The sequence below is a fragment of the Mizuhopecten yessoensis genome, unplaced genomic scaffold, assembly GCF_002113885.1.
Source record: "Mizuhopecten yessoensis strain PY_sf001 unplaced genomic scaffold, ASM211388v2 scaffold6863, whole genome shotgun sequence".
Lineage (NCBI taxonomy): Eukaryota > Metazoa > Mollusca > Bivalvia > Pectinida > Pectinidae > Mizuhopecten > Mizuhopecten yessoensis.
Window position 1 is genome coordinate 1,114,385 of NW_018406762.1, and position 25,507 is coordinate 1,139,891.

Genomic DNA, 25,507 nt, shown 5'->3' on the forward strand with positions numbered 1-25,507 from the left:
TTTGAAATTATTCCACAACACGAAAATATATACTTATTTCTAAAGAACTTAAATCTACGTCACCCAAAGAGTTTTGAATTATTCAAAATCATGAAAATAAACATTTATTTCTAAAACTCAATTACATAAACCAGAAACCAAGTACTTTCAATGATAAAACACTATACCATACCAGTGATACAACACTATACCATACCAGTGATACAACACTATACCGTACCAGTGATACAACACTATACCGTACCAGTGATACAACACTATACCGTACCAGTGATACAACACTATACCGTACCAGTGATACAACACTATACCGTACCAGTGATACAACACTATACCGTACCAGTGATACAACACTATACCGTACCAGTGATACAACACTATACCGTACCAGTGATACAACACTATACCGTACCAGTGATACAACACTATACCGTACCAGTGATACAACACTATACCGTACCAGTGATACAACACTATACCGTACCAGTGATACAACACTATACCGTACCAGTGATACAACACTATACCGTACCAGTGATACAACACTATACCGTACCAGTGATACAACACTATACCGTACCAGTGATACAACACTATACCGTACCAGTGATACAACACTATACCGTACCAGTGATACAACACTATACCGTACCAGTGATACAACACTATACCGTACCAGTGATACAACACTATACCGTACCAGTGATACAACACTATACCGTACCAGTGATACAACACTATACCGTACCAGTGATACAACACTATACCGTACCAGTGATACAACACTATACCGTACCAGTGATACAACACTATACCGTACCAGTGATACAACACTATACCGTACCAGTGATACAACACTATACCGTACCAGTGATACAACACTATACCGTACCAGTGATACAACACTATACCGTACCAGTGATACAACACTATACCGTACCAGTGATACAACACTATACCGTACCAGTGATACAACACTATACCGTACCAGTGATACAACACTATACCGTACCAGTGATACAACACTATACCGTACCAGTGATACAACACTATACCGTACCAGTGATACAACACTATACCGTACCAGTGATACAACACTATACCGTACCAGTGATACAACACTATACCGTACCAGTGATACAACACTATACCGTACCAGTGATACAACACTATACCGTACCAGTGATACAACACTATACCGTACCAGTGATACAACACTATACCGTACCAGTGATACAACACTATACCGTACCAGTGATACAACACTATACCGTACCAGTGATACAACACTATACCGTACCAGTGATACAACACTATACCGTACCAGTGATACAACACTATACCGTACCAGTGATACAACACTTTACCGTACCAGTGATACAACACTATACCATACCAGTGATACAACACTACACCGTACCAGTAATAAAACACTATACCGTACCAGTGATACAACACTATACCATACCAGTGATACAACACTATACCGTACCAGTAATACAACACTATACCATACCAGTAATAAAACACTATACCATACCAGTGATACAACACTATACCATACCAGTGATACAACACTATACCGTACCAGTGATAAAACACTATACCGTACCAGTGATACAACACTATACCGTACCAGTGATACAACACTATACCATACCAGTAATAAAACACTATACCATACCAGTGACACAACACTATACCGTACCAGTGATAAAACATTATTATACCTCTACTTTATTTACTCTTTATAAAAGTAATTGGTTAAATCGAATATATCCCCACTTTTGCCTTAGTGTGTTTTTGTCCTGTGTGTTAGTCTGGGAACTAAAACACACCTACACTCGGGTGTTTCCCGCCGAACCAATCAGTCGAGAGGTGGGCGGAGCTTGTTACCGAACTCGGAAGCGACGCGCAAATTGGGCGGATCTTGCTTCCAAACTCGGAAGCATTTGTCTCCATTGCCATCAAATGTGAAGCTATACAGCTTATGGTTTACAAATATTTTCTAGTTAAAACTATCTTTCCAGTGTGTATCAGTATAATAAGTGGTTAAAGTATGGGGTTGAGGCATATATAGCAAGTTTCTGGTGTCCCTTGACCATGCCCATTTCCCTCAGCCTCGGGAAATAGACCTGGTCTCGGGACGCCAGAAACTTGCTATATTCCTCAACCCCATATTTTAACTGTATACTATACAGTGATTAAACACTATACCATACAATTGATAAAACACTATACCAGGGCAGTGGTTTGGCCATTGTTCCCTTCTGCCTCTTTCTTCTTGATATGCCTATGCCAAAAACTACCCTGTGCATTCATATATATACCATTCATAACATAATTACCTAACTTCGTCACATTCCTGGTCTTAGCCAATACCCCTATGTGAATTAATTTCAAAAAGATTGAAAGATGATATAAGGTCTGAACTCGACGCTGTGATAAATTACATATACAGACAATCCAAACTATACAGGTATTAATTATAGATGAAACAGATTGACCTCACATGACCTCGTGACAAAACCCTCGTGCTACGATAGGTAAACCTGGCCTCCTAGCAATACCACTCTTAAGTAGGGACAAAAATAAGGCTTTTTTTCGTAGTCTAGGCAGCATGTAAACAAACAGAGGTGTTATTAAATAATGTACTATATATAAAGACGTCGCTGGCGGGGATAACATTGTACTGCTTGAACGCTTCACAGAATATAATCAATCTGATCTAGGCCTTTGATCGATTCAACCTTTATACTAATATCAAGTGGTTTCTATTTAAATACTCAATAAAGTTTTAGTTGATTATTTCCGTTTTCCTAACTTCAAATGAAAATATTTACAGATAATCTTTTAGATTTGCTTCCAATTTCTTTTTAACTTGTTCTAGATTCAGGTCTTATTTTCATTGCAGTTTATCTTTCGCCTTTTTAGTCCTCCCAATAGAGGCAGAATTTATCATGACAGTGAATATTAGTACATAACATATAATTTTAAGTCATTACATGTGAAGGGTAAAATTAATACTAGGCCAACATGTATTTTATCAGAAAAGGGTGAATATTTGACAGGGCAAACATTTCCCAGTATACAGTAACGAGCCCCACAGCAGGTAAGACTGGGAAACCGTTCTGACCCTAGGTCAAATAGTCCAACAGCAGGTAAGACTGGGAAACCGTTCTGACCCTAGGTCAAATAGTCCAACAGCAGGTAAGACTGGGAAACCGTTCTGACCCTAGGTCAAATAGTCCAACAGCAGGTAAGACTGGGAAACCGTTCTGACCCTAGGTCAAATAGTCCAACAGCAGGTAAGACTGGGAAACCGTTCTGACCCTAGGTCAAATAGTCCAACAGCAGGTAAGACTGGGAAACCGTTCTGACCCTAGGTCAAATAGTCCAACAGCAGGTAAGACTGGGAAACCGTTCTGACCCTAGGTCAAATAGTCCAACAGCAGGTAAGACTGGGAAACCGTTCTGACCCTAGGTCAAATAGTCCAACAGCAGGTAAGACTGGGAAACCGTTCTGACCCTAGGTCAAATAGTCCAACAGCAGGTAAGACTGGGAAACCGTTCTGACCCTAGATCAAATAGTCCAACAGCAGGTAAGACTGGGAAACCGTTCTGACCCTAGGTCAAATAGTCCAACAGCAGGTAAGACTGGGAAACCGTTCTGACCCTAGGTCAAATAGTCCAACAGCAGGTAAGACTGGGAAACCGTTCTGACCCTAGGTCAAATAGTCCAACAGCAGGTAAGACTGGGAAACCGTTCTGACCCTAGGTCAAATAGTCCAACAGCAGGTAAGACTGGGAAACCGTTCTGACCCTAGGTCAAATAGTCCAACAGCAGGTAAGACTGGGAAACCGTTCTGACCCTAGGTCAAATAGTCCAACAGCAGGTAAGACTGGGAAACCGTTCTGACCCTAGGTCAAATAGTCCAACAGCAGGTAAGACTGGGAAACCGTTCTGACCCTAGGTCAAATAGTCCAACAGCAGGTAAGACTGGGAAACCGTTCTGACCCTAGGTCAAATAGTCCAACAGCAGGTAAGACTGGGAAACCGTTCTGACCCTAGGTCAAATAGTCCAACAGCAGGTAAGACTGGGAAACCGTTCTGACCCTAGGTCAAATAGTCCAACAGCAGGTAAGACTGGGAAACCGTTCTGACCCTAGGTCAAATAGTCCAACAGCAGGTAAGACTGGGAAACCGTTCTGACCCTAGGTCAAATAGTCCAACAGCAGGTAAGACTGGGAAACCGTTCTGACCCTAGGTCAAATAGTCCAACAGCAGGTAAGACTGGGAAACCGTTCTGACCCTAGGTCAAATAGTCCAACAGCAGGTAAGACTGGGAAACCGTTCTGACCCTAGGTCAAATAGTCCAACAGCAGGTAAGACTGGGAAACCGTTCTGACCCTAGGTCAAATAGTCCAACAGCAGGTAAGACTGGGAAACCGTTCTGACCCTAGGTCAAATAGTCCAACAGCAGGTAAGACTGGGAAACCGTTCTGACCCTAGGTCAAATAGTCCAACAGCAGGTAAGACTGGGAAACCGTTCTGACCCTAGGTCAAATAGTCCAACAGCAGGTAAGACTGGGAAACCGTTCTGACCCTAGGTCAAATAGTCCAACAGCAGGTAAGACTGGGAAACCGTTCTGACCCTAGGTCAAATAGTCCAACAGCAGGTAAGACTGGGAAACCGTTCTGACCCTAGGTCAAATAGTCCAACAGCAGGTAAGACTGGGAAACCATTCTGACCCTAGGTCAAATAGTCCAACAGCAGGTAAGACTGGGAAACTGTTCTGACCCTAGGTCAAATAGTCCAACAGCAGGTAAGACTGGGAAACCTTTCAAAAAGTGCCAGAATTACTCGTAGTCAAAATAACTGCTTTTGTTTTTAATATAATAAGCTATTGTTGTTGGTTTTTTTTTTAAAATATTCAAAAAGCTGTATTTGTTATTTCAAGATTTCACATTAAAAATGTTGGCACTTGAAATTAAAATTTAATTTTTTTCAGTCATTTAAAAATTCCTTTTCAGCACTACCTTAAGAGTGTTCTATAATAACATGAATTCAATTTCACTGCCAAGAAGAAAGTTACATGCCCATACAATGCCTCCAATTTCATTTGCAATTAAATTTCCTTTAGTTACAAATTGACTTGGAGACAATCTGTGTGTATTAGAATGTTAAAACACACATACAGAACCTGTGCGGTACCTGTTTGTTAAAACACACATACAGAACCTGTTAGGTATCTGTTTGTTAAAACACGCATACAGAACCTGTTAGGTACCTGTTTGTTAAAACACACATTCAGAACCTGTGCGGTACCTGTTTGTCAACACACACATACAGAACCTGTTAGGTACCCTTTTGTTAAAACACACATACAGACCCTGTTAGGTATCTGTTTGTTAAAACACACATACAGACCCTGTTAGGTACCTGTTTATTAAAACTCACATACAGAACATGTTAGGTACCTGTTTGTTAAAACACACATACAGAACCTGTTAGGTCAATGTTTGTTAAAACACACATACAGAACCTGTTAGGTACCTGTTTGTTAAATCACACATACAGAACCTGTTAGGTACCTGTTTATTAAAACTCACATACAGAACCTGTTAGGTACCTGTTTCTTAAAACACACATACAGAACCTGTTAGGTACATGTTTATTAAAACACAAATACAGAACCTGTTAGGTACCTGTTTATTAATACTCACATACAGAACCTGTTAGGTACCTGTTTATTAAAACGCACATACAGAACCTGTTAGGTACCTGTTTGTTAAATCACACATACAGAACCTGTTAGGTACCTGTTTGTTAAATCACACATACAGAACCTGTTAGGTATCTGTTTATTAAAACACACATACAGAACCTGTTCGGTACCTGTTTATTAAAACACACATACAGAACCTGTTGGTACCTGTTTATTAAAACTCACATACAGAACCTGTTAGGTACCTGTTTCTTAAAACACACATACAGAACCTGTTAGGTACATGTTTATTAAAACACAAATACAGAACCTGTTAGGTACCTGTTTATTAATACTCACATACAGAACCTGTTAGGTACCTGTTTATTAAAACGCACATACAGAACCTGTTAGGTACCTGTTTCTTAAAACACACATACAGAACCTGTTAGGTACATGTTTATTAAAACACAAATACAGAACCTGTTAGGTACCTGTTTATTAATACTCACATACAGAACCTGTTAGGTACCTGTTTATTAAAACGCACATACAGAACCTGTTAGGTACCTGTTTCTTAAAACACACATACAGAACCTGTTAGGTACCTGTTTCTTAAAACACACATACAGAACCTGTTAGGTCAATGTTTGTTAAAACACACATACAGAACCTGTTCGGTACCTGTTTATTAAAACACACATACAGAACCTGTTAGGTACCTGTTTGTTAAATCACACATACAGAACCTGTTAGGTACCTGTTTCTTAAAACACACATACAGAACCTGTTAGGTACCTGTTTATTAAAACGCACATACAGAACCTGTTAGGTACCTGTTTATTAAAACGCACATACAGAACCTGTTAGGTACCTGTTTGTTAAATCACACATACAGAACCTGTTAGGTATCTGTTTGTTAAAACACACATACAGAACCTGTTAGGTACCTGTTTTGTAACCACAACAAACACATTGTCAATCTGGTAACCATAATTCTATCATACACATATACAATGGTTACTTTCAGGATATCTTAAAGCTTACAGTGCAAGTTAAAAAGCTTTCAAATGAGATTAAAAAAAAGAAGACTTTTTGTTTTCTTTTTCGGTTTTGAGATGACCCCCAGTGGCTATCATACTCGATAGCTAGACGAGAAAGTCACTCGGGAACCGAAAAAAAAAACTATACATATTTTTTAATTTTGATTGAAAGCTTTTTAACTTGCACTGTCATAGCTTTAATTTATACTGAGAAAAACAGCATGTAAGTAAACAGAAAACAACTTGGAAATCCTGCTATGCACATCTTCTGTATACAGGGATTGAATTTATTTTTTTTCATGTACATTGCGGCAATGAATAGCAGTAGATGATCTACATATCCTGTGGAGCGCGTTAATTATACATTATAGAAATGTTCGCACACACACAGTATCAGTGGTCAAAGATGCGGTCAGTGTTTTTGTTTTTTTTAAATTATAACCTCATTAAGCTTACCACGCTCCGAGACACCAGGCCCTGATCCCTTATAAAGTATTAGGTAATGACTTCCATAAAAGTAATTGTTAGCTTTTAATTAACCAATTTACAAACAACAGTTACCATTATATTTTACTTAAAAGGAAAATTCTGACTTTTTTACTGTCAGATGAACGTAATTTATACACACGTACATGCATATACAGTGTATATAGTTAGAGTTTGAATTTGAGCAGGTTTTTATTTATAAGTTAAGATACGATCACACAGAGCTAGCTACACTTTTGTAATCCAAGCTAATATACCAACCATTTATCTCGAAATCTGAAACGTTTATATTCAAGTAGAAAAGAAGTTTTGTCAACTTTCCAATTGTGACTAATAACCTGTGTATAATCATGTTGTTTGATGAAAATTCTCAACTAAAGTGTGTTTGCTGTATATATTTTTTCTTGTAATAAATATAACTGCACATATATTATTTTCCCTGCAACTTCTGTAAGTACTTTTCCCTGCTGAATATTTAGGCAATAAAGTTGAAATAACCTATTACCCAGACGTTAACAAAATATGTTTGTATAACCCTCTACCTACTTTAAACAAACAATTTCAGTAGTTCTTTAATTCTTTTTACCAACACTGTTTCATTTCATACTGGTAGCCCTTATAGCTACTCAACCAAGCATAACCATGCGTGGGTCCGTTACTATTTATGTTACAAGTGTTTTTCACTCCCCAAAATGAGCTTAAACTCGTTGGTTTTAAAGGACAGATGTTATTGACATTATGTTCAACTCCTGACTCTACAATATGCAGGGAACATTTTATTTCGCTTCTGAAATTGCTAAATGTCGAGGGTCAACTTAATGCTCAGATGTACAGTTTTATTCACCTAAACAGTGACGTTCCTTGGATACATTTAGTTTAAAATTGACTATATTCATTTTCCCTGGTTCGATAAAAGGTTAGAATGACTTTTACTTCAATACAATCATTGAAGCGGGCACTAAAATCACATAGAAAATTGTTCAGTCGTGTATCATTGATGCAATAACGTGTCGTAGATAAAATAGGATAGTCCACTAACGGATACGCTGAAGTGCTCGTAATTCAGTATTGCCTCGTGTGTATAATAATCCCACATTTATATACACACTGTTGTACATATTAGTCTCAAGAAACTTTATCTGCCTGTTAACGTTGTTATCGATACTTTAAAAATCATAAAATATAATATTTATTACCAATGAATTAACCATTTTGTTTACCATACATTTTATTTGACAAAATTAAAAGGTTAAGGGGACTGAATGACACACACATGAAGGTGATCAGTAACTTTCATTACGATGTTTACACGTAACACTTAACCGTCATTGTGCTGTCATTAGAATCGAGAACCGGCTTCTGAGGTTAGCACACGAAGAACGTGTACATGTACATAGAAATATGTAAATACAACAATACAAATGGCCAATCACCTTCATCCGGATGTGTCAAGTCTTTTTTACGTTCAATTCCGATTATATCTTTGTGTAGTCTTTTGAATTTCACTCGGAATCCATCAACTGGATCGAGGCTACCAAACTTTGGCAGTTACACAATTAATACAGATGTTGGATTTCATTTCCTCTGTATTGTTTATTTAAATTATTTTTGCCAAGAAATAGGGTTTTGAGAACAGGGCTTAAATGTACAACATGGGAAAACATAACTGTTTTAAATCTCATTAAATATGACAGAGAGAACAGCTAACTTTATAAACTCGCACCAATACATTGTACCTATACACTGTATATTATGTTAAGGAGACCCATACCACTGCCAGAAACTATAATTAAGTATAGGAAACTGTTTTTTCCGGCACGACTTTAGCTTTGATAAACCATTTTTCAAAATGGAAAACCATACCTTGCGGGACTTTATTGAAAAAATATTAAAGATGAGATAAACAAAATATAATTCACAATAATGTTCTGAGTGTTAAAAAATTATCAGGGCTTGACTGGGATTCGAACCCCGAACTTCAGACTGTTATACTATCGTACTAACTGATTGAGTTGCTTGGTCAACGGATGTTTATCCTGGCCCAACTTCGCTACAGTTATATCCGAAGGGAAGTTAAAAGGAGTTTACTGCAATAGGAAAAACCAGAGTGAAGTGGGACAAGGATCTTTAAGTGTCTTTAGTTTTGTGTTTCTGGGATTTTCCGTCAATGTAACAGCTAAGATCACATGATGATGATATGTTAGTTGATGACTGGGCGACTCAAGGACAAGAACAGGAAATATATCGACCACAAATACTTAACAACCTCCAGATACTCACATCACACGGCAAACAGGGATTTCACCTGGAGCTGAAATTCAGTGCAGAAGTACAGGGTACTAATTTTACACCCTTTATTAAAAGTATATTCAGTCATATTAAAAGTATATTCAGTCATATTAAAAGACTACATTCAGTCACATTAAAAGTATATTCAGTCATATTAAAAGTATATTCAGTCATATTAAAAGACTACATTCAGTCACATTAAAAGTATATTCAGTCATATTAAAAGATTTTCACCTTTGACCCAGTGGGTTATGACCTCGAATTAGGGGTCAAAGTCAACTTTCTTCTTATTATAACCATGTTATCTTGTTAAGTACGCCTCCTACAAACTTTAGAAATCCTTTGGCCCTATACATAAACTGCAGAAATCTCAATAAAGGCCCAACTGATCAAAGGTTAATTAATTAATCAAGTTATTAATTAATCAATATTCCCCTAGTGTTAATTTCGCTCTTCACATGTGATTACTATATATGGTATGCTGATTACTAATATTCACTGGCTTGATTAATTTGCACTCATTACAAAGGGCAAAAAAGGTCTGTTGTATGACTGAACTACTTGATGGTAAAGCGGACATAAAACCATTCAAGCGTGGGCTAAAAGGTCTGTTGTATGACTGAACTACTTGATGGTAAAGCGGACATAAAACCACTCAAGCATGGGCAAAAAGGTCTGTTCTATGACTGAACTACTTGATGGTAAAGCGGACATTAAACCACTCAAGCATGGGCAAAAAGGGCTGTTGTATGACTGAACTACTTGATGGTAAAGCGGACATAAAACCATTCAAGCGTGGGCTAAAAGGTCTGTTGTATGACTGACCTACTTGATGGTAAAGCGGACATAAAACCACTCAAGCATGGGCAAAAAGGTCTATTGTATGACTGAACTACTTGATGGTAAAGCGGACATTAAACCACTCAAGCATGGGCAAAAAGGGCTGTTGTATGACTGAACTACTTGATGGTGAAGCGGACATAAAACCAATCCAGCATGGGCAAAAAGGTCTGTTGTATGACTGAACTACTTGATGGTAAAGCGGAGATTAAACCACTCAAGCATGGGCTGAAAGGTCTGGTGTATGACTGAACTACTTGAGGGTAAAGCGGACATTAAACCACTCAAGCATAGGCAAAAAGGTCTGTTGTATCACTGAACTACTTGATGGTGAAGCGGACATAAAACCGCTCAAGCATGGGCTAAAAGGGCTGTTGTATGACTGAACTACTTGATGGTGAAGCGGACATAAAACCACTCAAGCATGGGCTAAAAGGTCTGTTGTATGACTGAACTACTTGATGGTAAAGGGGACATAAAACCACTCAACCATGGGCAAAAAGGTCTGTTGTATGACTGAACTACTTGATGGTAAAGCAGACATAAAACCACTCAAGCATGTTCAAAAAGGTCTGTTGTATGACTGAACTACTTGATGGTGAAGCGGCCATAAAACCACTCAAGCACAGGAAAAAAGGCGAAAGATAAACTGCAGCGATAAGTTCTGTTCCTCAAGGGAGTTATCAAGCATGTCGTATGGAAACATGGACGGACGAACAGATGGAAGGATGGACAGACAACATTAGATGAAGAACTATAGAACTTATGAAATAGAACTAAAAGTGATCTGATGGACATTCTTGTATATCAAAAGCACATATAAAACCTGAACAATATGTGTGGACTTTGACCAACACTGGACATTATATCCGCCGTGTCTGTTAAGATATTTTACAGTTGACAGGATATGAATTACCCACTTATCATTGCCTGTATGTCAGCTCTATTATGTTTTGAAGCTGTTTACACTATATATTAACTGCTGGTTAACAAAAGAGGCGTATTAACTGTATGGTGCAGAAAAATAATTTAAGAGGAACCAACTCCATACACAGAGAAATTTACCGTCTTAAATGGTGTCTATTTCCACTTTGTAAGAAACAAGAGGCCCATGGGCCTAAATGGTCACCTGAGTCCTACAGTATTTATTTTTTGTTGTTGAAATATGTACCAATTTGAGTACAAAATAGTTAAGTCTAACGTTTACTTAAGTTTGTCAGGACCATGAGTCGATCATTCCTACAAAGTTTCAGTTCAATCAGCCCAGCAGAACTTGACTTTAAGTTTGAAATAGTTTTTCAAAATGGCGGCCATGGCGGCCATATTGGATTTCTGATCGACCCGAAAAATAACAACACTTGGTCAGGGAGATGTCAGTAAGCTTCCCATGAAATATTAATGGAATCCCTTTGCCAGTATTTCAGCTTAGGTTGAAAATGTAAAATGTCAACGGACGACGGACGATGGACGACGACGGACGAAGACGGATAGTAATAGGTCACTTGAGCTAAAAGCTCAGGTGACCTAAAAACAATAATAAAATTCAACACAGTTCATGATACCAATGTATAGAATTTTGAAAGGTTTAAATTATAACATTACTGGAGGAAAATAGCATTCCTGTATCGATATAATGAAAACCACAAGCTTGTCAAACTAACAAGATATAATGTAATAAGAAGCAGTCATCCGTTACTAGGGTGACACAATTTTCCATCACAGTTTCCAGGGCCCGGGATCATGAAACAGACTGAAGTCTATGACAAAATTTGAACTTAAGTTTGAAGTTTTGACTTAGCTAAGACCAAAATCTTAAGTGGATCATGAAACATGCTAAGCAAAATCTTAGCTGAGACTGAACTTAAGTCAAAAATTATTCGTTGTCAAGCACATGCGCGCGCCGAATTGCGTATTTACGGTATTTATAGGAACTCTTCAATGCAGGAAACCACGTTGTTGTCGGTAAATATAAAAACAAAATGGAGAAAAGGAAGAGTACAGAGTATATTGGTCGAAGTTAACTGGATTTCGGATTACGAAGTTGTTTTCGGAGCAAGAAATGGTCAACAATTAAAGCCTGCTGTTCCAAAGGCTGGATGACAAAGTCACAAAAGAAATGCAGTGTGGCTAACCGCCAGACTACTCGTAAGCTCCCCGAAGTGTTCACAAAATTTGCATTGTAAATTTCCCATTTATACAATACCTTTTTCACACGTTTATCAAATTAGTATGTCATTGATTTAGTTTGTATAAAGTCTCGAGTAAGTTTGTACACGTTTTACAATTTGAGAACTGTATACTGTCTCTCTGTTCAATATAGCCTACATGGCGAAAAAAGTCCCGAAACGACCTGACACCCCCAAGAGGTTTAAATTTCTTAGGTTTAAAGGCATTATCATAATCAATGCACAATTCACACTTCCAGTACTACGATGTATTTGACCTTTGTCATACAAGAATTAATTTTGTCTCAAGCTTTCATATAATTCTCAATTGTTTGAAGATGAAGATCAAAGAAACAGAGTACTATTGAATAAATATATATATATTTTTACACTTAGTGTAAGTGGAAGTAGAACTGAGGGAGGGGAGGATAATACAGCGAGGAAGAAGAAAAAGGTAATTAAAGGAGAAGGAAAGTAACTGATGGGAGGAATGGATAAACTAGGGAAAGAGAATGATGAATGAAGGATGGATATAAAATGAGGGAAGGTCAGAAGTGTAAGTGAGAGGGAGAAAGTAGGAGAAGAACAGGTGGTACCAGGAGAGTGTTCAAGTATCTTAATAATGTAAAACAATTACTGAGATTCCAATTCATGAAGGAATGGAGTGAAAGGGAGGGGTTAATATCTCTGTCCACTCCTCCCCTTTTGTACTCATAGGAGGAATGAAAGCCCTCCTCTTCTCCCTCCCCCGTGTGTGTCCTGGGGGGAGTGGAAATGGGTTACCAGGGGCTACTGGATTGTTACATGAGACAATGCAATGTGATAGCAGACTGTTTGTCCAGGATGACATAAGCTTGATAAATGCACATTCTGGAGCAGGTAAAGTTACGACATTGGGTTTCTCTCCGACATTGGGTTTCTCTCCATTACAGCTGGTATCTAGTTTTAATTTGGGTTACTTTGTTTTTATCACTATGATTACTCTGTACAACAGATGTTGTTCATGGCAAAAAATATTTGTAAATAATACTAGGTGCGACATACTATGTAAGTATTGAGGAAGTATTTGACTTATATATGAATTTTGAGCCAAAATTCAATAAATAAATTAAATATCTAATATTTTTACAATTCTTGTTATCGTTATTTCTCAATAAGGAATCTTTCTCAAATTTTATATGTAGGTTCTCCTTGATCCTTAGCTGTGCAGGGCAACTTTAGAGACTGATCGGATAAACAACATGGCCGACAGGCAGTCATCTTGGATTTTGATTGTGAAAGTTTGTTATCACTATTTCTTTGGACGTACCAAAGGGATCTTTCTTAAATTTTATATGTAGGTTCCCCTTTGTCCTTAGCTGTGCAGGACAACTTTTGAGACTGATCGGATAAACAACCTGGCCGACAGGCAGCCATTTTTGATTTTGATAGTGAAAGTTTGTTATCACTATTTCTCGGGAAGTACCCAAGGGATCTTTCTCAAATTTGATATGTAGGTTCCCCTTAGTACTTAACTGTGCAGGGCAACTTTTGAGACTGATCGGATAAACAACATGGCTGACAGGCAGCCATCTTGGATTTTGATAGTGAAAGTGCAAAAGGGATCTTTCTCAAATTTGATATGTAGGTTCCCCTTAGTCCCTTGTTGTGCAGCAGTGCCTGAAATGGACAGTCACACCTCCTCACCAATGGCGGTTGAAGTCTTGCTTGAGCGACCAAAAGTTGTCAAAAGTGAGGTAGTCACTGGCCCAACAAAAATAGTTTGGGCGACTGTCAAAAAATAATGAATAAAAGAAATTATAGTCCCTTCCACATTAACTGGGGGGGGGGGGCAGTACATTTTTCCAGTTGTCATTACTTCGATTTAAATTGAACGGGAATAAAATGAAAAAAATAACAAATACTGATATCACCTGTATACTAATATCATTATTACTAAAAAATGTACTGAAAATCTGTTTGAAATATATGGTGATTTCTTATTTTGAGTATTTCCATGATGATGTTCAGTTGTTATGTACATGTATTACTTTAGTGCAATATTTAGCCAAACTCTTGAAACTTATGCTGTGCTTGTTTTGACCTATAAAATGTTGAATTATCCTACAAAATTATGTTAATTTTCTATTCAATTAAAGAGGTTCCACATTGTTTATCATGTTTATCTAACTGCAGTTAGTTATTGATTCTTATTTTTATCAAAAAGTGAATGGGCTGATAAGAGTTTTTCTTTTTAAAAGTATCTCTATTGAGATTAAGAAGCAAAATATGTTGAGGAGTTGTCGAAATTCTTTGTACCATATGTTTTTATGAAACTCGATTGATTCACACTATTAAGCCAACATTAGCAAGTTTCATTCTCTTTTTGAGTGCCATTCCTTCAGTACCTTTTATTATAACACCTGATATCTTTCCAAAATCTCTTTCAAAAGTCTTGGTCAAGTCATTCTTGGATTGAAACTTGACTCCTTATTTTGGTATTCTTCTTATTACAAAAACAATAATAAGATGTGTGTGTGTTTTTAATTAGAACTGTAATAGATCAATTGATTTTTTTCATCAAATGTTGATCTGATTATTTTGCTAGCAAACCATCCCTTTATAAGTATAGGGGTAAATAATAATAACTTATAAAATATCCCGACGATCTCCAAGAATTATGACATGTAACCCTTTTGAGCAATATTGCCGAGGCTGGTATTACTTATAAATTATAATTTTGAAAATAAAGTAATTGCTTTAAAAGAATATTTTCTGAGATATCCATGGAATAGTGTGCTATGATATATCTGGAAAGATATGCATATCTATGAGATCATGGTTGTTCTTAGAAATCAGTCCATATGATAAAAAAAAATCTTTTTTCTTTTTTCCAGTTTATACATGTATATTTGATTGTCTGAGCCTCGGTACGATTATTTGGTTGTCTTACTAACGATTTGACAACTAAAAAAATCACCTATTTGGTTGGAGATTTCTGTGTCTCACCCTCCAGATAGGGGAATATTCTCTATTGTTAATCAATACATCAGATTTGTTTAAAGTCCATAGACAAGAAAATTTTCATAAAAGCTGAAGGCCAGACAAGGTTGATCAGTTTCTTCAAATATTGAAAAGCTGAATGTCTTACAATTCTTTCATTAATCTTAATCCTGCCAGGACATGCTGACTGACTATATTCAAATATATATATTGCAAATTCTGGTTAAATATTTGAAGTCTATCACTTTTTTTCTTGTGTAATAATACAACTAGTTACAACTATATAAAAAAAAAAAACAAGCTAGAAAGTAAGAATTCTCTAAGCAATGCATGATTATTAAAATAAAGAATTATTTAGGCTAGAAGGAACACTACATCTTCGTTTCATCCGCAGTACGGTGATAATTGTGATCTCGCAAATGAGAGCGTTTATAAGTTTTATTACGCTACCCTCGAGGATGCGGCGCTGCAGTTACATTGTTTACAATACCGGAACTGTGGAAGTTCAAGCGAACGTCTGTTTGCAGAGGTCTATTAGGTCTACCTATAAGTATGTTTTTTATAGGGATGTACACGTCGACAATAAAATGAGACTCAAGATTAACATTTCATCATGTCTTCCTGTGAATGATTCTCGGACAAGCTGAGCCAGCGAGTGTAGATGGTCGGAAACTTGAATGGTGGGAAACTTCGATGATCTTGTTGGATTACGATGTGGACCACCTCAAGATGGTCATTTGAATCAATAGCACGTTTGCAAAAGTCTCCATTAGTCCTGAATTAATTGGAGGGTTTTAAAAGTAAATGGTCTAGAAATACTCGGGAAGAAATGTCTCTTCCTTTCTCTCAATGGAGCAGACGGGCACCTGAAGCGTACGATATGTCCGCCATATTTAAGATCAAATTCAGACTTAAGTCTGCCCTGTAGCAGTCTTAGGATTTAGGACAGAAATTTAGACTTAAGACTTAAGATTTTTTTCATGATCCCCAGGCTAAATCTGTTTTTAGACTTAAGTAAAAAAAAACTTTGGACTGAAGTCCAGAATTATACGTAAGTCCGTTTCATGATCCCGGGCCCAGGAGTTTTATTTCTCTCTAGTGTGTCCTATTTATCAGGTACTATGGTGAAAGTACTGAGATGCGTCAAAAAAAGTAAAACCTTAAATCATTTTATAATATTGGATGTTTTGGTCAAATCTTTTGCTAGTATACACAAAGATGTCTACATAGCTACAAAACTGACTGTAAACAAATTCTACCAGATTATGACAGAAAAGGTGGAATCGTGTCAAGTAGCTCATTGGAAATGGTGCACTGCCTTGTTGTCAAGTGCGACAGCACTAAAGATTGAGCTTCTCATCCTAGTAATTTCTTAATTTAGTTAAATGTTCATCTTTATGCTTTGAAAAAATAAGAATTAGGAAAATTAGTGGTTTTCCCATTGAATAATACAATGTAATTCAAATTTGACATGTATGGCAAAATATAAAGCTATTTTTTCATAATAAACTGCTCTCAATAAAAAATAAAAAAATCTGCCAAGATCCCAGTGCTTATGAAATATTATGGTATTCAACAGGAGACCAGAGCACACTTATAGCTGGTAAGCATATAAATTAATTTAAAAAAATAAACGAAAGTCAAAACAAAAACAAAAGGATGGCTCATACATTTTTAAGTCTTATTAAGTTACAGTAATTAACCTATTAATCAATAAATTATTTCAGTAAAATTATGTGCAGTTAAATTTAACTTTAGGCTCTTCATGCAAAGGGATGTAGGATAGAGAAATTCCATCCTCAGGATTTTCAAATTGGGTAAAACCCAAGGCTCTACAGTATATTTTTCTCATTCTAATCACTTGAATGATTGATCAGAAACAAACAAAAAATTTGCATTTTCAATTTTAAGTATCGCAGCATTGGAATGGTATGTTCCTTTGTGACGTCGACAGGCACATGAAATGGGGTGAAGATAGAAATTTCTCACAACCCTTTCTTGCCCTGGACAGTTCTGTCATATGCTCACAGGAATGAGATAGATATTAAATAGCCTTCCTCATACAGGAAAGAATTAACACGAACAGATGATTACACAGGTACATCAAAGTGTTCTACAGGAAACAAAAGATTCAACCATCCCGAAAAACCTTGAAGTTTATCCCTTGGCAGATCACCACATTCCTGCAATCAAATCTCGCTCACCTGTATAATTCCTGATGTTATCATTTATTAGTTAAACAATTGTCCCAATTAGTGATTTGTCATCAGTTTTTGGCTGATCCACTAACTTCAAAACATAATCCCCCAATTAAGCACAGTCTAGTAGATTTAAATACATGTATTTATGTACAGGCCTATATCATCACTGTTTGAGATGATCACCTGTCGCCTTTGATTGTATTTTTTAGAATACTACTCCACTGACCTACAAAGTGTATAACATATTGACCTTGAACTATAAAACAGACACGTGTACTGTACATCCCGGTTCCTATGACAGGAAATACTTTAAATATGTAACAGGAAAGAGATTAGTGGGCTTCCATCGGGGATCGAACACATGATCCCTAGGTTCTTAGTCAGACACTCTACCACTGAGCTAAAGGGAAAACTCCCTCTAGCGCGACCTTAATCCTATGTACAATTAAAACCTGCCACACTACTCCCCCCTTTTTAAATGTGTTTGCCCTCAAACACCACAACCCAGGATCTAACTCCCTGTCACCACAGGGAGGGCCACAGGCACCATTAAAACAGGAAAGAGAGTAGTGGGCTTCCACCAGGGATCGAACACACGATCCCTAGGTTCCTAGTCGGACGCTCTACCACCGAGCTAAATGGAAATCCCTCTAGCATGAAGCTAGAAGGCGACCATAATCCTATTTACAATTAAATCTTCCACATATACAAAGATATATGGTTTTCGTGCATAATTAAACAAAAATATCCCCCCAACGCCCAGTATTTCTGCTAGCCCAGCCTCTATTCCCTAACAGCCATTGATCCCAGAAAGTTACGGACCAAAATACCATTACTCTTTGACTCATCATTAATTAGATGTTAGGAGAGACCCCTCTAGTAACAAAGCTATTACTCTAATCTCTTCAACGACAAAGCTACCTAGACTAAATATCATGAGTCCAGGATGCATGGCTTGATGGAAGAAGTTGTTTAGACACTTGTGACTTCGAAAACTTTACAGAAATGTCTTAACATTCAATATTTTTGTAGATTTTTTTCAGGCAAATTCAAATTTTTTATGAGCTAGTCCAATTACCAAGAGATATATTAACTCTCAAAAAGTTGGTGAGAGTCAAAGGAAAAGCAAGACTCCACGACTCGCATATCCGAGTCCCATAAATCATTTGGTGCTTTTCATAGATAGTGTTTTACCGTAGAATTAACAGCAATTATTTTCAAATTTCGGTATTTTACAAATTTTTACTCATCTGAAACTTGACTTATATACATGTGCTAATTTGACCTTTAAAACAAATTTACTGAATGCGTTATGAAATTGCATTTATGGGGAAAATTTTAGCATCATTCATATATTATATATAATTACTTTTCTACAGATTTTGGGTGATCAAGCATGGAACATTGGCAATTATTTCAGAATTTCATTTTTTTAACTGTTTTCAATAAACAGAATGTTATCAGTTTTACCATTTAGCATTGTAGTAAGTTTAACTAGCACTTATAGTTTGTTTAGGAATAAAATGCATAAAAATATCAGTTTTGACCTCATTTGATTTCTGAAACCTGTAATGAACTTTTTGGTAAACCAAAACTTGAAATCGATATTTAACCTTACATTTAACAGTACCTGGATGGATTCTGATCCATCATAGATCTATACATGTACTAGCAACCCGTTAACAAAAATGAATTTGTTACGTCCCTTTTTAAATGTCTTTATACCATTTGATAAATGTTATTACTTGGCCTTCACAAGCACACAGCTAGATTTTTTAAGCGTAAACATATATTTCCTTTATTTTGATAGTCAACAAAAAAATTGACAGGAGAAACTTAGTAAACAATTTTTTATCAGTCTGTACATGAATGTAGGGCTATAGGATCACATCACAGCACAAAACTTGCCCCACTGTTTACAATGAACACAGCAAATCACTGAAGCAAACAACACTGAATAGAGTACTCCATTCATTAGTTTTTTAGTTTTTAACATGTATCCAGCGATCATCAATAATTCAAACTGACCTGTATATCTTCAGAATCGGGATTGATTCTCACTCTACTGAGGTTCTAATTAACATTCTACCCATGATTAATAATATAACAATACACTCTGCTTTGATGCTTGGTTCTGGTTGCTAAACAGCCATGTCCTTGCCAGTATTAGGCTGCAATATGTTGAAATACATGTCCCAAATATTTCAAGAGATATAAGGTTTCATCCCTATTAATATCATGGTAGACTCTACTTTCATTGATAAAAGGTAAATCTAAAACACTCTAGGGGAGAAGTGTACATAAAAAGGACAGAAAAACAAGTTATTTGACTGATGTCTTCATTAGAAAGCTTTGTTAGGTTGACATAATCATAAACAACATTTTCAAATTCTTTTTTCTTTAATGTTGAAATATTAAATTCTTTTCATATCTCAATTGACCTAATTTATACACAAGAACAGCTAAAAGCTTTCCATTTTTCTGTGAAAATTGTATACGTCTGGATGAATATAGAAATTTATCCTAAATTTCACCCTTGATTTTCTGTTAAGCTGAAAAGGCATCAACTGAATAATTAGGCCAGGACCTTAGTCACCACTGGGGAGATGAATGCAGAGCTCTCCAAGTTTGGACGAGGTTACAATATGCTGTTATGTAAGGTTGAATGAACCTCTAAGCTCGTCTTTATCGTTTATGGAAAGTTCATTATATTGGGAGAGGGTGGGGTTGTGTTTCTGTATTTTAAGGTTTGTTAACTCATTCACCCCTGAAATTTCATAATGAACTATTCCAACCTTTGAATTGGAAGGGTTCAAATGTGTCTTCAGGGGTGAATGGTTTAAATGTAAATATCTTTCAAATACTGTTTTATGGTAGGACTATTTTACTTTTTTTCCCCAGTTATTCTTGGAAAGATTTCCAAATCCTATTGGGAAATGAATTAAGTTTTATTTCATTTTTTTTTTATTTTTTTTTTAAATCATTACAGACAGAAGTTTTAAAAAGGTCAGTTACGGCAAATAGTGTTCATTATCTTCAATGGCCAAATTTAAAAAAAAAGGTTTTTACAGTAACGTCTTTGAAAAAAAGGTCGTCAATACTGGGCACAATATAATTTATATACTTTTTCTAATTTATAGGGAACACAAATCATTACTTAACAATGTTTGGTGAATATTTTCTTAGTAGCTAGTATATGGACCAAAAAGTAGGCTACAAGAGAAAGTTTTATATAAGCAGTTCACCTACCACATACCAGGTAATAAAGGACTTTTTAGTCCTATAATAAAATTAAAACAGAACTTAATTTTCTTCATAAAGGCTACATTTTGTCCAGTAGACGAAATTGAGATGACACTGCTGCTGAGACTTTTTTTTCTCCTTTTAAAATAATTCAATATTTTGGGCATTCTATCTTTATTAGAATCCAAAGGGTAAAATTTCTTTGAATAATGTTTTAATTATCTATTATAAAATAAGATATTGCTTCATAAATAGTACAAGAAATCGGTTGAATAAATGAAAGCATGTATGCATGATGTAAAATAGATGATAATCATCTCCTTGTAGAACCAGCCACGGGTAACACATGGTTGGCTATGTCTATTTATAGCATACAGATTACCTGTAGCTGATGTTACCAGGTAACTTAATTAATGTATAAAAGACTGTTTGTGGTGAAATTTGAGAGTAACAAGAGTAAGCATTAATATAGCAGATGAAAAGAATAGTATATAGCAAATGACTACGAAATTAAAGTTGCTGAAATCCCCGATCCCAATCTAGATTAGTTGCGCATTTTTTGTAACTTTTATTTGCACTTTCAATTTGATTTCAAATCAGTCAGCATCTGCTGTTTTCAGTCAGAGACGCTTCAATCGGAATTGTCTGTCACTTACCTTACTTTGCTGTAAAGCTAGCTTAAACTCCTTTTTAAAAAAGTCATTTATACGACTGTACTTTCAGATCGTGTTTCCAGTCGTGTGTCGGCTTGCCTGCTATGGTTTGACACATGTGGATAAATATTTGGGCAGGGCCCCATAGCAGACCGCACTTCCTACTTCAGGATATCTCGCGAGATCTCGTTTTCCGAATAATGGCGCCCGATTTGAAGCAGTGTTGTTGATTTCGCTGCAAGTAAGTAAACACATTTACATTCCAGCATAACAATAATTACTTTGACGGAGCATCAGAAATGTTGAAGGTTATCAAATTTCTTGTAAATACCGTACATGACGATTTCTGATCCACGAATTAGATGTGCTGGAAAGGTTATTTTGAACATCTTCTACACCCCCACAAACGGGCCGCCCACAAACTATCTAACCAAAAGACATGTGATCTCGAAAATGTTCGTGCATAAAAGCTTTTTATAACTCAATCGCAAAAAAAATCATCCGAAAAACATAGACTTTTCAATCCATGTCTGTGGACTCCCGACTTGTACTGTAGGCGTTTCGGTACCAAATGTTTATGATGTTTCGGTATTTGTTTGTAAAGACAAAATATGCAGAATACAATATTTTCAAAGCTGTTTTTTTTCCATTTATTTCTGTTAATTTGATTAAAGATTGTTTCAAAATTTAAAAAGGAAGAAATAAAAACCCATATCCATTTGGGAATGGGATAGATATGACCAAAATTACTATATAGCATATGTCTTGTTTTTATTTCAGAAATGAATAAGAGGGAAGAACTGCTGTCTGTCGTTGACAATGAGGACCTGCAGAAGTTTGTCAAGTTTGTCCAGACTGTGAGATTTATTTTGCTTTACGTTTAGTTGTTTTCGTTGTGCTTATAACAGAGAACATGTCCAGCTAATACTATCTTAAACATATATCACGCTTACAAATAAAAATAACACAACGGAGAAGTAATATTGAATATTGTAAACTAGCTGGGTTGATTGGAGACTTGGGAAAACTTAAATAAATGTGGCAGTGGGAATTTGTCAAATAGTAATATGGGGTCAACCTCATTCCCAAGTAAGTTGAGAAGGGTTTTTTCCCAATTAGTAACAGAAAACACAAAACAGAAAATCTACAAAGAAAACAGGAACTTCGATTTTGCTTCTTGCAAATCATTCCACTTCCTTATTTCCTTACAAAAATGACAGTCGCGTTAATCTCAATCCCCTCCTCTGTCATACAAACTGACATTCGCGTTAATCTCAATCCCCTACTCTGTCATACAAATTGACAGTCGCGTTAATCTCAATCCCCTCCTCTGTCATACAAAATGACAGTCGCGTTAATCTCAATCCCCTACTCTGTCATACAAATTGACAGTCGCGTTAATCTCAATCCCCTACTCTGTCATACAAACTGACAGTCGCGTTAATCTCAACCCCCTCCTCTTTCATACAAATTGACAGTCACGTTAATCTCAATCCCCTCTGTCATACAAACTGACAGTCGCGTTAATCTCAATCCCCTACTCTTTCATACAAATTGACAGTCACGTTAATCTCAATCCCCTCTGTCATACAAATTGACAGTCACGTTAATCTCAATCCCCTCCTCTGTCATACAAACTGACAGTCGCGTTAATCTCAATCCCCTACTCTGTCATACAAACTGACAGTCATCTTAATCTCAATCCAGATACATATTTTTGGTAGATTTCTGATCAATTACACAATTTTCTTTACAGTTAAAGTCTGAGGCAGTTGACTTGGTGGAAATCTTAAGTGGCTGTAGCAAGAAACAGCTGGACAGACTGTGGGAGGGCGTACAGCAGACATGTGCTGTTACCATGCTGAGTATCGAGGCGGGGGACGACGACAATGGCGACCATCTGGAGGAGGTAGGTATCAGTGGAGTACAGCAGACTTGTGCTGTCACTATGCTGAGTATAGAGGCGGGGGACGCGACAATGGCGACCATCTGGAGGAGGTAGGTATCAGTGGAGTACAGCAGACATGTTGTGTCACCATGCTGAGTATAGAAGCGGGGGACAGCGACAATGGCGACCATCTGGAGGAGGTAAGTATCATTGTAGTACAGCAGACTTGTGCTGTCACCATGCTGAGTATAGAGGCGGGGAACGCGACAATGGCGACCATCTGGAAGAGGTAGGTATCAGTGGAGTACAGCAGACATGTTGTGTCACCATGCTGAGTATAGAGGCGGGGGACGCGACAATGGCGTCCATCTAGAGGAGGTAGGTATCAGTGGAGTACAGCAGACATGTGCTGTCACCACGCTGAGTATAGAGGCGTGGGACAGCGACAATGGCGACCATCTGGAGGAGGTAGGTATCAGTGGAGTACAGCAGACATGTTGTGTCACCATGCTGAGTATAGAGGCGGGGGACAGCGACAATGGCAACCATCTGGAGGAGGTAGGGATCAGTGGAGAACAGCAGACTTGTGCTATCACCATGCTGAGTATAGAGATTGGGGACGCGACAATGGCAACCATCTGGAGGAGATAGGTATCAGTGGAGTACAGCAGACATGTGCTGTCACCATGCTGAGTATTGAGACGGGGGACAGCGACAATGGCGACCATCTGGAGGAGGTAGGTATCGGTGGAGTACAGCAGACTTGTGCTATCACCATGCTGAGTATAGAGGCGGGGAACAGGACAATGGCGACCATCTTGAGGAGGTAGGTATCTGTGTATAGCAGACATGTGCTGTTACAATGCTAACATACTGCGTCACCAAGACAATGCATGATATGTCTTGCTCAAAGGACAAAAGCAGTAACAGGCTTCAACTTACAAAGTGATAATGATGTACAGTATTTTTAGTCCTTCAAATTCCTTGGGTCTAAAACATCAGTAAATTATTATTTTCTGATGAATCAAAGGAATATGTAGATGCACAGGACGAAAGTATCTGTTGGATATAGAAGGAGTCTTAGAACTCAACTCAAATAACAATATCAAGGTTTTATTGTGAAAAAGTATTTATGACAAAAATCTATGATAATGGATTGAATATTTAGAAGAAAGTAGTATAGTTTCAAAATAAACCCAATTCTATTTGCACCCGTCTATGATTGGACATATTATGGTAGGTTGTGTTATTTATCAGGGTGTCTGGCTGGCTAGTTTGGTGTAAATAATATTTTTTTCAGAGCATAAGTTCCTCTCTTAAATCACCTAGGTTCACCCAACTGGCTATGCTTGTTATCTCGGGAAGCCTCAAAAAGCTCAGTGCCACGTACTAAAATGGTGTCTTGTTTCCAAATACATACAGAGTTATGGCCCTTTGTTAATCTTAAATTGCACCTTGTCATATAATTATTCCTTTAGCTAGGGGGATGAATAATTGTAATTTTTTTCCAAAGAATGCCCTATTTCAACAAATATTTTATACTAAGCAACAAATATGATCTTTCAAAAAAGTTTGAGATTAAATATCACATGTTAAACAAAACATTTACAATTTTTAATGCTTATACATGAAAAATCAACAAAAAGCATAACCCTGTTTTTGCCTTTGCTGTGTGAATTTAACATCATGGTATCATTGATATGATGTAAATTGTTGTTTGTAGGAGATGATGAAGATTCTAGAGGTACTCCAGTGTGTTGTCGACTTGGCATCGGCCGCTATACAGCAGGAGGAACCCCATGTTTCACCGTGTTTAAAATCTTCAGCAGTCTTGTTACTGGGTAAACAGTACATTAATGTTTTGTCTATTTTCCATCATATCTATAAATGTTTATCTGTTAATCATTTTCTTACCAATCTGGATACTAGGAGAGTATTGTACACAATCTCCAAACTAACTTTTGTGGTCCATTGTCTGAAGGAATAATTGGGGGGGGGGGGGGGGGGG

The 25,507-nt window shown here is 37.0% G+C and overlaps 2 protein-coding genes across 5 annotated transcripts in view; one reads left to right on the forward strand and one right to left on the reverse strand.

Moving 5' to 3' along the window:
• Positions 1-21,699, reverse strand: part of LOC110452756 (membrane progestin receptor gamma-A-like) — a 31,568-nt gene extending 9,869 nt beyond the window's left edge. The window contains exon 1 of one of the 3 annotated variants that reach the window (XM_021501419.1): positions 21,615-21,699. The gene's annotated coding sequence lies outside the window, so the exon portion shown is untranslated. Of the gene's footprint in view, positions 1-2,241; positions 2,291-19,743; positions 20,072-21,614 lie in introns of those variants that run through there. The other 2 variants (XM_021501421.1, XM_021501422.1) reach the window with 2 other exon arrangements.
• A 65-nt stretch (positions 21,700-21,764) lies between these two features.
• Positions 21,765-25,507, forward strand: part of LOC110452754 (condensin-2 complex subunit G2-like) — a 27,088-nt gene continuing 23,345 nt past the window's right edge. Inside the window, exons 1-4 of one of the 2 annotated variants that reach the window (XM_021501417.1) lie at positions 21,765-21,852; positions 22,392-22,468; positions 23,368-23,520; positions 25,223-25,340. In XM_021501417.1, coding sequence (XP_021357092.1) covers positions 22,394-22,468; positions 23,368-23,520; positions 25,223-25,340 — 346 coding nt within the window. In that variant the 5' untranslated portion in view covers positions 21,765-21,852; positions 22,392-22,393. Of the gene's footprint in view, positions 21,853-22,391; positions 22,469-23,367; positions 23,521-24,147; positions 24,237-25,222; positions 25,341-25,507 lie in introns of those variants that run through there. The other variant, XM_021501418.1, reaches the window with a different exon arrangement.